The 13,983-nt window shown below is 62.4% G+C and overlaps 1 protein-coding gene across 1 annotated transcript in view; it reads right to left on the bottom strand.

Moving 5' to 3' along the window:
* VAC14 (VAC14 component of PIKFYVE complex) overlaps positions 1 to 13,983 on the bottom strand; it is a 56,550-nt gene that overhangs the window by 12,359 nt on the left and 30,208 nt on the right. The window contains exon 14 of the mRNA XM_088536488.1: positions 9,518 to 9,650. Coding sequence (XP_088392614.1) covers positions 9,518 to 9,650 — 133 coding nt within the window. The remainder of the gene's footprint in view (positions 1 to 9,517; positions 9,651 to 13,983) is intronic.

Below are 13,983 nucleotides of genomic sequence, written 5' to 3'. Positions count from 1 at the left end.
GCTGGGGGACGGCGGGCCAGAACCAAGGATGACTTCAGGCCGGAGCTACTGGCCCAGGGGCGGCGAGGAGGCCCCACGGATCCCGGGGAGCCCGTGGCCACCGGAGCCGCCTCCCGCCCCGTCCCCCTGCCGCCGCGAGCAGCTCCCGGACGGGGCCGGTGCGGAGCCGCAATTCCAATTAAGGACAGGACCCAACTCCCCCCGCAGCCAGCGCAGCGCCTGGAAACGGGGCTAATCCAAACACGGCAGGGCGAGATGTGTGAACCGCTCGGCCCCCGGGGCTCCGGAATTGCTTTTATTAGCATCATATACAAGGACAGCATCATTTCTCGCCCCACTTTAAGCAACAGCAGGTGGAGACGTCCCAGCCGTGCGGGCCCGAGCCCGGCGCCCGCTGCCTGTCCGGGCTCTGCTCGCCCCGTGTGGAGCCGGCAAGGAAGGCTCCGGCGCGGGGAGGGCAGTGGCCTGCCGTGCTTCCTCCCCCACCCTCCTCTTCCGGTGCTCCCTTTTCCTGCTCTTCTCTCCCTTCTCGCCACCCTTCCTCCTGCGCGGCCCTCCTGCCCTTTCCCCGCCGCGCGCCAGGCCAGCCGGGCGGCCCCGGCTCGACCCGGGCGCCCAGCGCTGAGCACGGCGGCTCCGGGTCCCCCCCGGAGCCATCCTGCCAGGAAAACAGCATCCGCGGCCGCCTCAACAGCTGGGATCCGTTAGGAATTTGCAGAGGAAGCAGCCTTCAGAGCCCAGATAAAATTAGGCCGAGCAGGGGAGGGGAGAGCAGCAATGCAGGGAGGTTGCAATTCCCCCCTTCCTTCCCCACCGCGGAAGAAAAAAATAACTCCCAGCCCTCCGTTTTTTCCAGAATCAGGGCTGGGAAGTGTGTGCCTCGGGGCCATGGAAACCATGGTGACGGCGGCGGCTCGTGCTTTAAAAAATTCATAGTCTAATGCAAGGGATTTCGAAGCACTTCGAAAGTTCTGCAGAATGGAGCCTCCTTCCGCAGAGGCAGGAGGGGGCTCTCGGCCTCCCCGTGTCCCTCTTCTGGCACCAACCTGCACCCGAACGAGAGCCCCCCTGCCCCAAGTGAGCCCGGGCGCCGCGTGCCGAGCACAGCCCGCAGAGAGAAGATGCACAAGGGGCTGGATGGGGAGCTCCTGCATCCCGAACGGCATCTGCTAGACCCTGGGAACGGCAGCAAGTCCTTCGGCAGGGCCGTTCTGGAGCTGGAAGCTCTGCCTGGGTGACCGTGCTGCTTGCTCAAGGCACAGGCAGCGCCAGGAGGACAACGCGAGCAGAAGCAGGACTCGCGCCAGCTCCCTCCTCCTTGGTGCATTTTTTGGGCTTCTTGATGTCCTGGCATTGAAGCCCTTGGGCTTCTCACGGCTTAAGCCTGGCTCTCTAAGACGTCAGGTCAACTGAGAACAAGAGCGTTGGATCAAAGCGAGCTGATGAATGGGAACTGCGAGTGGCTTTTGGAAGAGCTGGTTTACGGTGCAAGTGCCGAGCTCAGCTCGGAAAGGCCGAGCCTCCTTCCCTGCTGTGTTGCCTGCTCGCTGCCCACTGCCGGTGAAGGGGGAACGCAGCCACAGGGAAGCATCCAGCTTGCTTTCCCCGGGCTCTCCCGGTGCTTCCAGGCTGGCTGCAGTGCCAGCAGCCCGGGAGCGGGATCTGCTCTGCCTGCGCGCAGCCCCAGACAACCTCGGAGACAGTCTCGCTCGTGGAGAAGGTGCCGAGTGTTTCAGTGCAAACAAGAAAACCCTCCCACGGAGTGTCTGCTCCGGAGAAGCCATTAACATGACAAGCGCCGAACGCGCCTCCGCTGTGGCGCGCTCCGTGGGGATCCCCGGCAGCCCGGAGCGCAGCGGGAGCAGCAGATGGAGATCCCCAGGAGGAGCCCGGCGGCTCCTCGCCTCCGCGCTCTGCACCTCTGCGAACAGCCCTGCGGCAGCCAGAACCCCGCTCCTGCGGGCAGAAAAGGCAAGGCCACGCTGCCAACGTCTCCCAAATGCCAGCGAGGTGCCGCCTTGCTCATGTCACTGCCACGCGGGCCCTCACCCCTTGTCCGGGCACCGTGGTCCCTTGTTTCCTATGTATTTTGCGGGGTGCCTGGCAGTCTTTGGAAGCATCCCCAGCACTATCTTAAGCCTAAAGAAAGACGGGGCAGGAAGACTTTCCCTGCCCAGGGATTGGGACCAGGGATCCCACAGAGGTGACAGGGGTGCAGCCCTGCAGTGGGGCTGACCCTGGGCTTGTATCTTAAGCCATTCACAGCACTCGGAGAAGCCGAGTCCCTTGGACGCTTCCAATCGTCAGGCCTGATCGGAACCAGCACAGTCGAGAGTTACTCATAGGAAGGAGAAGGATGAAGAATCCCACGGCGCGACTGCATAATCCTTATTTCCTACAGAGAGCAGGCTAAGCCCAGCCTCTCTGCGTGCGTAACGTGCTTGTGTCCGCGCGCTCCCGCAGCAACGGCTCAGCAGTGCCCAGACCACGCTTGGGCAGCCTGCGAGTGGCAATCGGCGCGGGCAGCGTCGTGCTCAGACCTGCTTCGCTCCAAGGAGCAGCTGCAGCAGCGCGGCCCTTGCAGAGACGCGTCGGAGGAGACGGAGAGGTCGGCTCGAGCGGCGGGCGTGCGGCTGCCCTGAATCCTCCGCGCGGAGGAGAGGGGGGATTAAGGTTACCACCGAAATAGCTTCTGCGAGACGCTCTACTTCGCGGTGCCTCCGTGCCGAGCTCCCTGAAGAGCGCCCCGTTCCCAAAAAAGCCTTTCCACCGGCACCCGCGGGGCCGCGGTGGGACAGCGGCGCGGGCCGGCTCCCGCGGCGCGGGCCACGCGGTCCTGCTCAGGGACCTTGGTCCTGCTCAGGGACCTTGGCCCTGCTCGGGGACGTTGGCGGCAGCGCGCCGAGCGCAGGAGGGCACCGCGGCCTCGCTCCCCACGGCGGCCTGCGCGCCCGTGCCCGTCCTGCATGCGCCGAGCACACGGGCACTGTGCAGCCTCCCCTTATCTTGAGGACTGGAAGGAGCTGAAGGTACCAAGGGGGCAAAGCCAAGCAGCGGCCTAGAAGCTCTTGGGGTGCTGGCGAAAGCATGGGAATATTTCTGCAAGGAGTAGCAGAAACACTGGGAGCCCCGAGCTCATGCCTTGTTTTTGTCACTCACAGAGCGCCTTTCCAAGAAGCCATCCTTATTTTACAGAGCAGAGACCTTCTGTTACTCCTGCGATGAGCAAAACAGAGCTCTGTGCAGAAGTGGGGGGAACGGCACTATGCTGAGGAGAAGAAAGGATTTCGTCCGGGACACAAGGCCAGGAGATGATCAACTGCTGATATCCTCTCAGATGGAAGCTAGAAGATACCTAAATCTGGAAACTCACCATCCCGCTCAGCCCCAGACCCCGCTGCAGAGCTGGAGAGTCGTCCCCCCCCGAATTCCGAACGGAGCCATTACCTGACAGCAGGTAACCACCGCAGGATTCACCCCCAGACCACAGCTCACATTCATCGGAGCGCTGGGCTCCCTAATGCGGCCACCGACAGGAGGGACAGCAATCGCAGGTCCCCACAGCGCCCCGTGGCATCTCCCGGTTAAGGAACCGCCTTGCCAGTCTGGCTGCCGCTGAAGGTGCCAGCCCGGCGGCACCTGGGCCGGGGAGGCTACCGCACTTGCAGCCCTGGCCGTGGCGAGGCCAAGGTTCAAGGCAGGGGCAGGAGGAGCCGGTGCAGACGCACGTCCCTGCCAGGGCTGAAACCGGCTGCACCAGCCTGGAGGAGCAGAAACCCTGGCTCCAAACCACCTCCCCGGGCCGGCCAGGTGACTCACGCGCAGCCGGGCTCTCCGCAGCCCCTGCCCGGGCCCAAAGGCCTCCTGACGCAGCCCTGCCATGGGCACGCGGTGATGCCTTCGCCACAGTCCTGCCACGAGCTGCTCCTCCTTCCATGCGAAGGCACGCAACCCTTAGCTGTTTTTAAGGGGAAGAAGGGCAGGGGGATGGGAGACGCGTAAAGCGCGAGCCGCGCTCAGAAGCGCCTTCCTTGGAGACGTACACTTCCCTTGCAGGCTGACAGCTGTGGCCTAATTTTCAGGAAAACTGACAAGCGTCTTATTTCCACCCCTATCATTTCTTTTCATTGCAAATAAAATAGGTTAAAGGAGCGGGCTCCGCACTCTGACAACAAGAGCCAAGAGAGGCTGATGCAGCTCGGGGCGCATCGGGAGCCAACCCCGTCACTCCGGGCAGAGCTCAAAGCCGCTCGCCCTGTGCCCGGTGGAGCAGCGGGCACAGGCAGGACGGATGGATGGGACCGGCCGTGGACGTTGTCCCACCCGCTGTCCCCGAGCCCCGCTGGAGAGCAGCTCGGGGGGCAGCACGGTGCGGCGTCTCCCCTGCGCAGCTTCAGCAGCGGGCAGCTCCAAATCGGCCCCATCCTCCTCCTCCTCCTCTCCTGCCCCAGCTCTGTAGCCTCCGGCCGCATCTGTGAGATTCCTGGAGGGAGGTCCGGAGCAGCCCGCACGGCCTGCCGGGGAGGAAGGTGCGCGCTGCAGGGAGGCCTGCGCGCGCAGCTCCGTGGGGCACACGCACAGCATCCAGCATCTTCTGGGTGTCCCGGCAGCCCAGCCTCATCTCCCGGGACACTGCCTGCAGGCTGCTTTCCATATCCACCCCGACACATGGGAATTGGCCCAGTTTTAGAGCACTCATCCAACCATCGCAATCCCTCCCGCATTCAGCGGCGAGGGAAGCTTTGCTTTTCCATTCCTGTTCCTGCACCAAGAGGCTCCTCCTCCCCACGGGCCAGCAGCCGCTGCGGCAGCCCGGGCGGAGGGGCTCCTTCCAATCTTGCTTAAGGTCTAATCCCACCAACGGCAACGCCAGGAGCAGCCGCCGGCGTGCTGCGAGGCCGGAGCGCAGCGCGGCCAGCCCCATCCGCAGCATTAATCCGCGCATGACTTTGGGGGAAGGGAGCGGAGGAGCAGCAGGAGGGGGGAGATGCCGGCTGGGCGCTAGAGCAAATCGAAGCGAGGAGAAAATGAGGTATCCGGGAGTAATTCCTGAGATGGCAGGCGGCACGCCGCCCTCCTGGCAAGGGCTTAGCTGGGCGAACGCACCGTGCGCGCGGCGCTCGAGGCGCCCCGATGTTGTTCTTGCAACCGGGCGCCTGACCCCGAGCCCGGCTGCGCCTGTGCCGAGACCTCCCGAGGCGGCGGCTCCGGGAAATGCCGCAGCATCCTCGGAATTGCCGTGGCGGCGTGTCCCTGCCTCCTGCGCCTGCAAAGGGTTCGGCCTCGTCCCCAGCTGAGCGTGGGGCTGGACGCTTAATTCATTCCCGCTTCCGACAGGGAAGCTCCCTCGGCGGAGGCTCTGGTGAAGACATGGCCATGGGCTGGGGCTGCCACCAGCTGCTGCGCGACAGCTTCCGAACCCCGCGCGTGCTCCGAGGCACCGCAGAGGACCCGCAGAGCCGAGCGCAGAAGCGCTGCAGCCGATGCCCTGCAGGATCTCTCTCCTGGAGGGCTCAGGTGCTGCCACATCCAGGACTGGATCTTTGAAGAGCTGCTGAAGCCCACCTGGGATAGAATCCACCAAAGATGGACATCCAGACCAGTCAGGATCTCTCTCAGGCCGAGTGGAGCTGTACGGCCCTTACGGAAGGCCGGCCCGCGCGCCGCGGGGAGCTGACCCACATAGCGGGCGCCAGGGCACCCGAGCAGCGGCCGGGACCCTCGGCAAGCCCACGGTAACAGTGACAGCAGGGGCTTCGACCCCACACGCTGCCTTTCCCGATCAACGGCCGCGGCTTCCTCCTCGTTTTGGGGACACTTTTCCACGGCTTCCCGTCTCCCTGCCGCAGCAGCCTGGGCACTCCGGAGGCGGCGAGGGCTGCTTTCCGTTTCCAAAGCGGGAGCAAAGGGGGAAAAACAAACAAACGAACCAAAAAATCCCAGGGCTTTCTCCGCTTGCTCTGTTCCGCGGGGTGACAAGGGAGCGGGGGAAGAGCACAGTTCATTAAAGCAAAAGGGCAGGCGGCCAGGGAGCCTCCTGGCAGGCAGCGCCGTGGGTTTTCGCAGCCTCGTTGCCTCCCGACACAGAAGCTCCCCTTGTAGCGCTCACAGCTGCTTGGACGGTGCCCGAGTTTAGTTCTCCACTGAGCAAAGGGCCTCGATTCCCCTTCTTTTTCTCCCTCCTTCCATTTTTTTCTCCCTCCCTTTTTTTTTTTGCACTTTGCCAAGCGGGACCCTTCATGCTGAATAACAACCCCCGGGTTTGTTGCATGCGCGACCCCGCTGCTCCCGCTCCGCCGCGGCCGCCCTCGCTCTTCCTCCCGCGTTCGCCGGTTGGGGAGGAAACACCGCTCCCGACCCGGCCTCGCGGCCAGAGGGCAGAGAAGTCCCCTGGTACCCAGAGGGGACGCTGGGTCCCACCGGCACCAAGGGGAGGCTTCACGGGCAACTCGGGGTGTTCTGATCCGCAAAGCGGCCGAGGGGCCGTGCAGCCCTGCGCGCAGCCGACCCGCCGTGGCCCCCAAGGTGGGACACGCGCGGGGACGGGTCTGACCGGGCGATGGCTCCTGCGGAGCCGGGAGGTTCCTGCTGCGGCGCCGTGCCCCGCAGCTCGGCTGCCTCCCGGCCCGCCAGCCTTGGCGGGGCCGCTCTTCCTGGCCGGCTTGCAGGACGCCTGCGTGGATCCGAGGAGACATGTGATGCTTTGGAAGCTCCTCCGCATTTTTGTGCTGCTCCCAAGCCATAATCAGGAGGCCTGGAGCCGAGCGCGGATGTTTTCTTCTTGCTCAAGGGCTCGGTGGAGCCCAGGGCTCCGGCCCTGCCACGTTCCAGCTAGGGCAGAGAGGCCCAAAGGGCCTCGTGAGCAGCAAGGCTGGAAGGTCTCCGGGCTGCGCGGGGAGGTGAGAGGCAGCACTTAGGAAACTGCCAAGGGGGGACGAGAGCTGCTGCCTCTGGCAGCAGCTTCCGAGCGCGCTCCGAAGGCAAACGAATGTGGGCTGGGGTTTTCTAAGGGCCCTCTGGCCTTGAGCCTAAAAAAAGTCGCAAGTAGTAACGAGTGTCTGAGCCCCATAGGAGACCCCCGTCTCCAGAGAGGCACAAAACTCACTCTGGGCAAATAAATCCTTGGAAGAGACCGTGAAGCCAGGTTTATTTGGCGGGTAGGGAGCTCGAAAGGGCTTTGCCCCCCAGGAGAGTCCTGTGCAAACAAACATCCCTCCTCCAGAGGCTTCTGGATGACGCCTGCCCGCGGCTCCTCGCACAAAGAGGGTCTCTCTCCTAAGTGTTTACGAGGCCCCGGAGTCGAGTGAGCGCTAAGCAGCTTTGGAGAGCCTTCAAGAGCCCTCTCCCGGGTGCTTCGCTTCCCTTCCTTTCCTCCCGCGCGTGGGCAGGTGCCCGGGCAGGCTGGGGATGGTGTCCCCCGCGCGGTGCCGTCGGGGCCCTCGAGGATCCCTCCGGAGCACGGCCCGGCCGGGTATTTGCTTGGCGCTCTCCAGGCAATGCTGAAAAAGCACCGGCCTCTCCCAAGTCCAACACGGGGCTGGCTCCTCACCTCAGCCCGCAACAGCCAACAGCCCGCGGACAGCGGGGAGGGAGACTGCAGGAAAACACACATGGCTCCCGTTTGGAAAGTGCCTAAAAATAGCGCCACGAGGCTCCCACATTAAGTGGGTTTTGCTGGCAACGGATCAACCTTTTCCAGAGACGCTTGCTAAAGTTTTCCCTGCTCTATTCCCGCCTGGCGTTCCCAGCAGCGGCAGAGATGGAGTTAACGCGGGCGCTCTTTGCTCTTCGTTAGGTTTCAGAGTTAGTCACGAGCGCCCCGGGGCCGCTGCCCTGGCCTCGCACCAAGGCGCGCCGGGAGCGGTGACACGCACGCCACAATGTGACCGCGCTCGGACAGAGGCTCTGGGCGGGTGTTTTTGTGCTAAGCTGCATTTTTCTTGGCAATTCTGGCGCCCTGAGTCACCGAGCTGCTCCCATGGCACCGCCGGCTACGGGACCGGCCCAGCCCGCCTGGGTAGCCGAGGGACTTCTGCTGGGCCTGGAGGGAAGAATTTGAGATGATTGGGATACCAGAAACCCTCCAAACGTTCAATGTGACACTGTCCAGGCTCGCTGCGCTGACCAGTCCCAGCTGCTCGGCCCCTCTAGCGAAATCTGGGGCCATTTGGCCTCTCCAGGGCCTCTCGTCCAAACCATGGTTTGTGCTCCCGCTTTGCAGACTCTAAGGGGAAACACTAAAAATGGGACTTTTTCCCCTCTCCTGTCCTTAGATCCTCAAGTGATTAAAGTCAATGTTTCCAGACTCTGAAGAGAAGGCTAAAATCCTATCCCAAGCTGGATTCTGGCAGGGGAAATAGTTTTTTCAATGAATCTTAGGGTTAAGACACCAAATTTCAGCGCAAGGCGGCGGCGGAGGGGAATCTCCTACCCCTCTCTTGCACCACAGACCCAACAGTCGCTGCAATCCTGCCTGGCCACGCTCCTCAGCACTGCCCAAAGGCACAAACTGCTGCAGGGAGCAGAACCCTAATGCAAAGTGGCCACAACCAGGTTGGATTTGGCTGACTGGGAGAGCTGAACACCCCGTTTCCAGATCCTGCATCTCTGAGCTGTGGAGTGGTTAATCCTTCACTTGGGACCTTGGCCTCTGCCTCTGCAGAGGCAGCTCATTTCTTCCACGTGCTTCATGGTCTTCCAGCGTATTCCGATGACACCGCGCTGAAAGCAAGGAAGGAACAATACAGAGTCCTGCCCCCACCCCCCGCAGATTCCTAGCTGATATAAATATATATATATATTTTGCCTTGACCGCTAAGTCAATTATTTCTGGGCTGAAGAATCTGCATCCCTTGCCCCACATTTCACTGCGTACAAGATTACGTCCTGCCAGCTGTCCCAAAGTTTGCTTTTCCGGCATCTACCACCTAATGACAACTCCTTAAAAAAGCGGCAGCAAAACCTGGGCAAGAGAGCGAGCTGTTGGCTCCCCGTCCTGTCCTCCCCTTGCTTCCTCTTCCAAGTGAGCAACCTGGCCTCTTGCTACCCCACTGTGTGACCCTGTGAAACAAAATACCTGGACGTGGGGCTTCCTCCGGGCCAACGTCACGTGCCCGACACCAGTTACGCGTATTTGCTGCACCCTGACCTGACCCGCCTTAAAGGAATCGGTTGACTTGGCACCCCGAGCCCAAGCCCGTCTTCATGCTCCAGCTGGTCTTTTTGTGTCTTAATGAAACAGGATCTGACAACACTATTTAATAAGGAGATACTTTGCCCCAAGACATGGGAGCAAAAAATATGGTGTCTCAACATGTGAAAGGCAAGTCCGTTTGCTCTGAAAACGTCAGCCCCGAGCGCCAGCAAGCCAAGGACACTGCAGGAATGGTCCTGGCTCCCGGCAATCCCGGAGCTCAGGGCTTGCTCGGACTGCTTGAGCCCTTCCTGCCCGGCCCGCGCTGCCACGAAGGTGCTTGAGGGTTTTGTCAAGGCTCGGGGAGGAGCCGGGCGCTCTGACCTGATGATGAAGGCTCCTCTCGTCTCCAGGAGCTTCCGCTCGCTGCTGAATCTCTTGAGCAGGTTGATCATGAACTTGTAGAAGTAGGAGTTCATGGTGGGCGTGGAGGGAGAGCACTCCATGCCTTTGGTACCTGCGGAGGAGACAGCGAGTTACAGGGGCAGGACCGCGAGTGCAGCCTCGGCCAGAGAGTGGCCCCCAAAAGGCACCGAGCGGAGCCGGGAAGGGGCACAAAGGCCGGATCTCAGAGCCTTGGAGAACAGCATCTGCTTTCTCCAGCGGAACCAGCCTGGCCACAGCACTGTCCCTCCCTGCAGAAAGCATCTTGCAGCACTGCCAGCCCGCCAAGCAGCAGCAGAGAGGCCTTTGGGGGCCCCAGAGCCGTTCGATTTAAGCAGTTCATCGGGAAATGGCTGCTCGAGGCACCACATCAGCCCTGTCAATAGCAAGTCCCATATCCCTGGATATGGCACTTACGTTCTTCCCCCCAAAAATCAGACTGCTCGCGAATGGCGGGAGCCTTTAATCCAAGCGACTGCTCGGAGCAGCAAGCTGTCCCTCCTGTCCTTGGGAAGAGGGGAGCACCCCGGGGTCCTCGTGGCGTGCAGAGCCGAGACCTGCTCCGACGTAGCTCCGCGAAGCCTTAGGGGAGTGCGTGCTATCTGGGAGGACAACGGTGGACTTGCAGGTGGCCTTGCCACAAGCGCCCTCTCCTTTCCTCGTCACGCCAAACCCCTGAGGAGCAGCTGCCTGCAAGAGGAGCCACCAGCACCGCCAGGCTGCTCCCAAAGGGCCCGGGAAGAGCCCGTGGGGCTGCGCTGCCGGTGGAAACGCGGAGGGGTTGATGGATGCCGCCTGCCTGCGCCAACGGAGGCTCAGCAGAGCGCGGAGCTGCCCAATAACAACGTGATGGAGCGGCCAGGGCTCCGGCTGACGGCGAAGTCCCTTGCCTGCTCCGCGACATGCGGTCCCGGCCGGAGCCAGACCCGTGTCACACCCCAAGGAGCACGCGCAGAGGCCAGCGAGGGTGTAAGAAGCCACCGTTTGGACCATGACCTGCCCTGAAGGAACTGCTGCCTCTTTCCCACTGGATCCGAGGAGTCAGATTCCCTTTTGGTGCATTCGAGACCCCAACCCGTGCTTTCAAACTGCCCTCTTGCAGCCCCAGCCGCAGCCCTGCGCTTCCTCTGGGCTGCAGGTAGGGTGACCTGGACAAAAATATTATGTTATGTGCCAAAACAAAGGTGCCTTCGTCCAAAGGCGCCGATTACCCCGAAAGCTCTACCCACAGTCACCGCAGCTGCTCAGCACTGCTTGAAAGGAGGTTGGAAACAGAGACGGCCCAGGCGCCCCGCACGCAGCGGCTCCGCTTGCAGCTCTGCCCAGGGCTGCTGCGGTTGGTGGCTCTGCGGGGACCTCCCCGCTGCAGAGCCCCCGCGGTGAGCGGGGACTGCCCTGTGCCGCGGGCAGCGCCGGGCGCCCGGCCGCGCACACACGGTGCAGAGGCTGGCGTTTCTTGTTGGGTTCCTTGTGTAACACCAAGGCCAAGGGACGCCCGCTGCAAGTCACAACCGCTGCGAGCAGCTTCCCAAAAGCCAGAATCACCTCTGAGACCAGATCTCGGCTGCAATCCGCAGGGTCATCCGGCTCCAGGCTCCGACGCGCTCGTCTCCTTGCCCTGGGCCGCAGCTGGGAGCCATCCTGGGGACGCACATCGGAGCACCGGCTCCCGGGCACGGTGCCGACGCGGGCAGAGCAGGAGCCATAAATTCAATAAGCAACTGGCTGTGCTAAGCAGCCCAGCGATGAGAATCAAAGCAAATTCCAAAGCACCACGAAGGGTACCTGGGTACCTTCCTTGGTGCTTTGAAATTTGCTTTGATTTTCATCGCTGGGCTCCCTGCAGAGCATTCCCAGCGGAGCGCGTCCTGAGCTCCGGCACAGCAGCCTGGTCCGTCCTGCCGGTGCTGCCCGGAGCCACCCAGGGTGGCCCCGTGCCACCCGCGGCCTGGGACCCGCCGCTGCCAGCGCCGAGGCGGCGGCGCGCTCCGACCGCTCCAGCTCCGCTCCGCAGCGCTGCTACGGAGCAGCGAGACAGCAGAGAGGAGTGTGAAGAAAACTGTGCCTCAATGAAGCGGGGCCTGCGCCTCCCCCTTTCCCCGAAGGCGACACTCTGCAGATCCGTAACCCACCAGCTCGGCTGCTAACGCGCCAGAACCGCGAGCAGCGCTGGGGAAACGCCACGCGCAGCTCCCTCCTTCCTCTCTTTTTTTATTCCTACAGAGGAGCGAGATGGGAGAGGAAAGATCCCTGCTCCAGGGAATGACAAAGTCAACCCTACACCTCGGCTGTCACAAGCACAAGGGGGACCGTGGGGCCGTCACAGCAGGGCTGCTGCGCATGGGCATGGTGCGCGGTCCCACCTCCTGCCCCTTGGCCACGTTGCGAGTCTCCAGGGCAGACACACGAGCATATCCCGGATAATTTTTCTCCCCACTTTCTGGAGATGTCCAGGGGGAGGACAGAGTTGCCGCTCTCCAAGACCCACCAGAGCCTTCGAGCTCCCTTTGCCACCCCTTCTGGTCAAGGCAAAAAAGCTCCTTTCCATGGGGTGGACCTGAGGCACCTCTCAAACACCTAGAGCATCTCCTCCATTCCAGCAGATCCTTGTTTCCAAGGGAAGCGTTGCAGCCTGGGGCAGAGCCAGGAACCCTAATGGGCTTTTCCAAGCGCCTGCGCCAGCCTGCGCTTCCCATGTGGATGGCAGCTCCATCGGCCTCTCCCCCATGGGCCGAGGCCTCGTGCTCGCCTGCAGCCCGCGCCGCCGGCACGCTCTGACCGCTCCGACGCCCGCTTCATAAATCAAAAGGGACAGGCAATTAGGAACCTCAATTAAGGCCTTATAAATATATATTGCAGCGCTGCCGGGAGCAGCCTGGCTACCCGCTGCAGGCAGCCCCGAAACCCGCAGCGCTGAGGATGGCGGGGAGAGGCTCTAACGGCGGCACCGTCAGCAGCGCCGCGGGCGCCCAGTGCTGTTCCCTCTACCGGGAAGAATTTCCTTTGGCTCCAGCACGTGCTCGGAGCCGGAGCAGGCCGGGTGTGCCCTGCACACAGAGCCTGGGCGCCGGCAGATGTTGCTAAGTGAAACCCAATGCTGGGACATGGGAATCTGCCGCGCGTCTCCCCCCGGCGGCCCTTCCCCAGGATGTTTTGAATTTCAGCTTGTGCAAAAGCCGCCGCGGAGGAACCTCACCGAGCGGGCTAAAAATAGAAACCTATTTAAAAAAAAAAAGAAAAGGCAGAACTGAAATAAATAAAAAGCAGCGCGAGCCGTAGTTAGGAACAGATGCAAACGTGCCGGCAGCTGAGCCGGGCTCGGAGCAGCGCCACGCTCCCCGCTCGGCACGTCGCTACCACCGAGCTCGGGCCGCTAAAACCGCCGGCTGTGGGCGAGCCCAGGGCTCGTGCTGTGCCCGTGTGGATCCACCAACGCCGCTCCCCTGAGATCTGCCCATCCGAGCACCGGGGCAAAGCGGGAGGACAGGGGCACCTCCGGTGTGAAGGTCAGAGCAGGGAGAGCCCTGGGTGCATTTCCATGGCCTGTGCTGCATGGATCCTCTGGATCTCCCCAAGCACAACGTGCGTCAGGCAAAAAGCCCAGGAATCTGCATCAGGCAAAACGGACACCAGGTCACAGACCAGCTGCATCCCCGGCGTTTGCCACTGCACCCTGCCAAGCACCACCCTGGGCAGCACCAGGCGGGAGCGGTGCCGCAGCGCACCACGAGGTGCTGCGAGCTCCTCATCCTCCCCCCTGCGCCGGGGCCATCTCCAGCAGCATCGTGGACCCGTTGAACCAGCACCCGGGAGCAACAGGATGCAACATCTAGTGCCGCTTCACGGCCTTTCACAAGGATTTCTCAGACCCAAGTCCCAAATTCAGTCAGATCAGCCCTGTTCAGAAACTTCCCAGTCAGCGTCCGCCAAAACATGGAGAGGGGGGCTTCGCGAGGCCCAGAAGAGCACTGCAGCCGGCGCCGCGCCAGGCGCCGACGCGGGGTTTCTCCCAGACCCCCGTCTCAGCAGCAGCCAAGCCAAGAGTTTGCAACTCCAAAATCTGCAGACCCTCTAAAACCCGTCCCCGTCGTTAGAGGGCTCAGGCTTAGTGAACCTCTGCCGGCGACGCCAGGCCGGCTCCCCTTGCTGCCCTCCACGGGCCCCCTGCTGCTGTCAGGTGCCAATCTACCCTTTTCCAGACCCTCCGGAGAGGGGACTTTGCCCCACGCTGCCACCTCCGCACACATACGAGCTCCGCAGATGGAGAAGCCGGGTGTCAGAGAGGGCAAAGCGAGTGTTTTGGCTCACTAGGAACAGAATTCCTCAAAAAACCAATGTGCATGGGAAACCCCTTTAACAGCAAATCTCAAGTTTTTTTTCTTTTTTCCAGGCTCCGGAATCCTGGC

This window comes from Tinamus guttatus, unplaced genomic scaffold (assembly GCF_059628265.1).
Source record: "Tinamus guttatus ecotype Peru unplaced genomic scaffold, ASM5962826v1 Tinamus_guttatus_pri_ptg000674l, whole genome shotgun sequence".
Taxonomy (NCBI): Eukaryota; Metazoa; Chordata; class Aves; order Tinamiformes; family Tinamidae; genus Tinamus; species Tinamus guttatus.
This window is presented reverse-complemented; position numbering and strand designations above follow the sequence as displayed.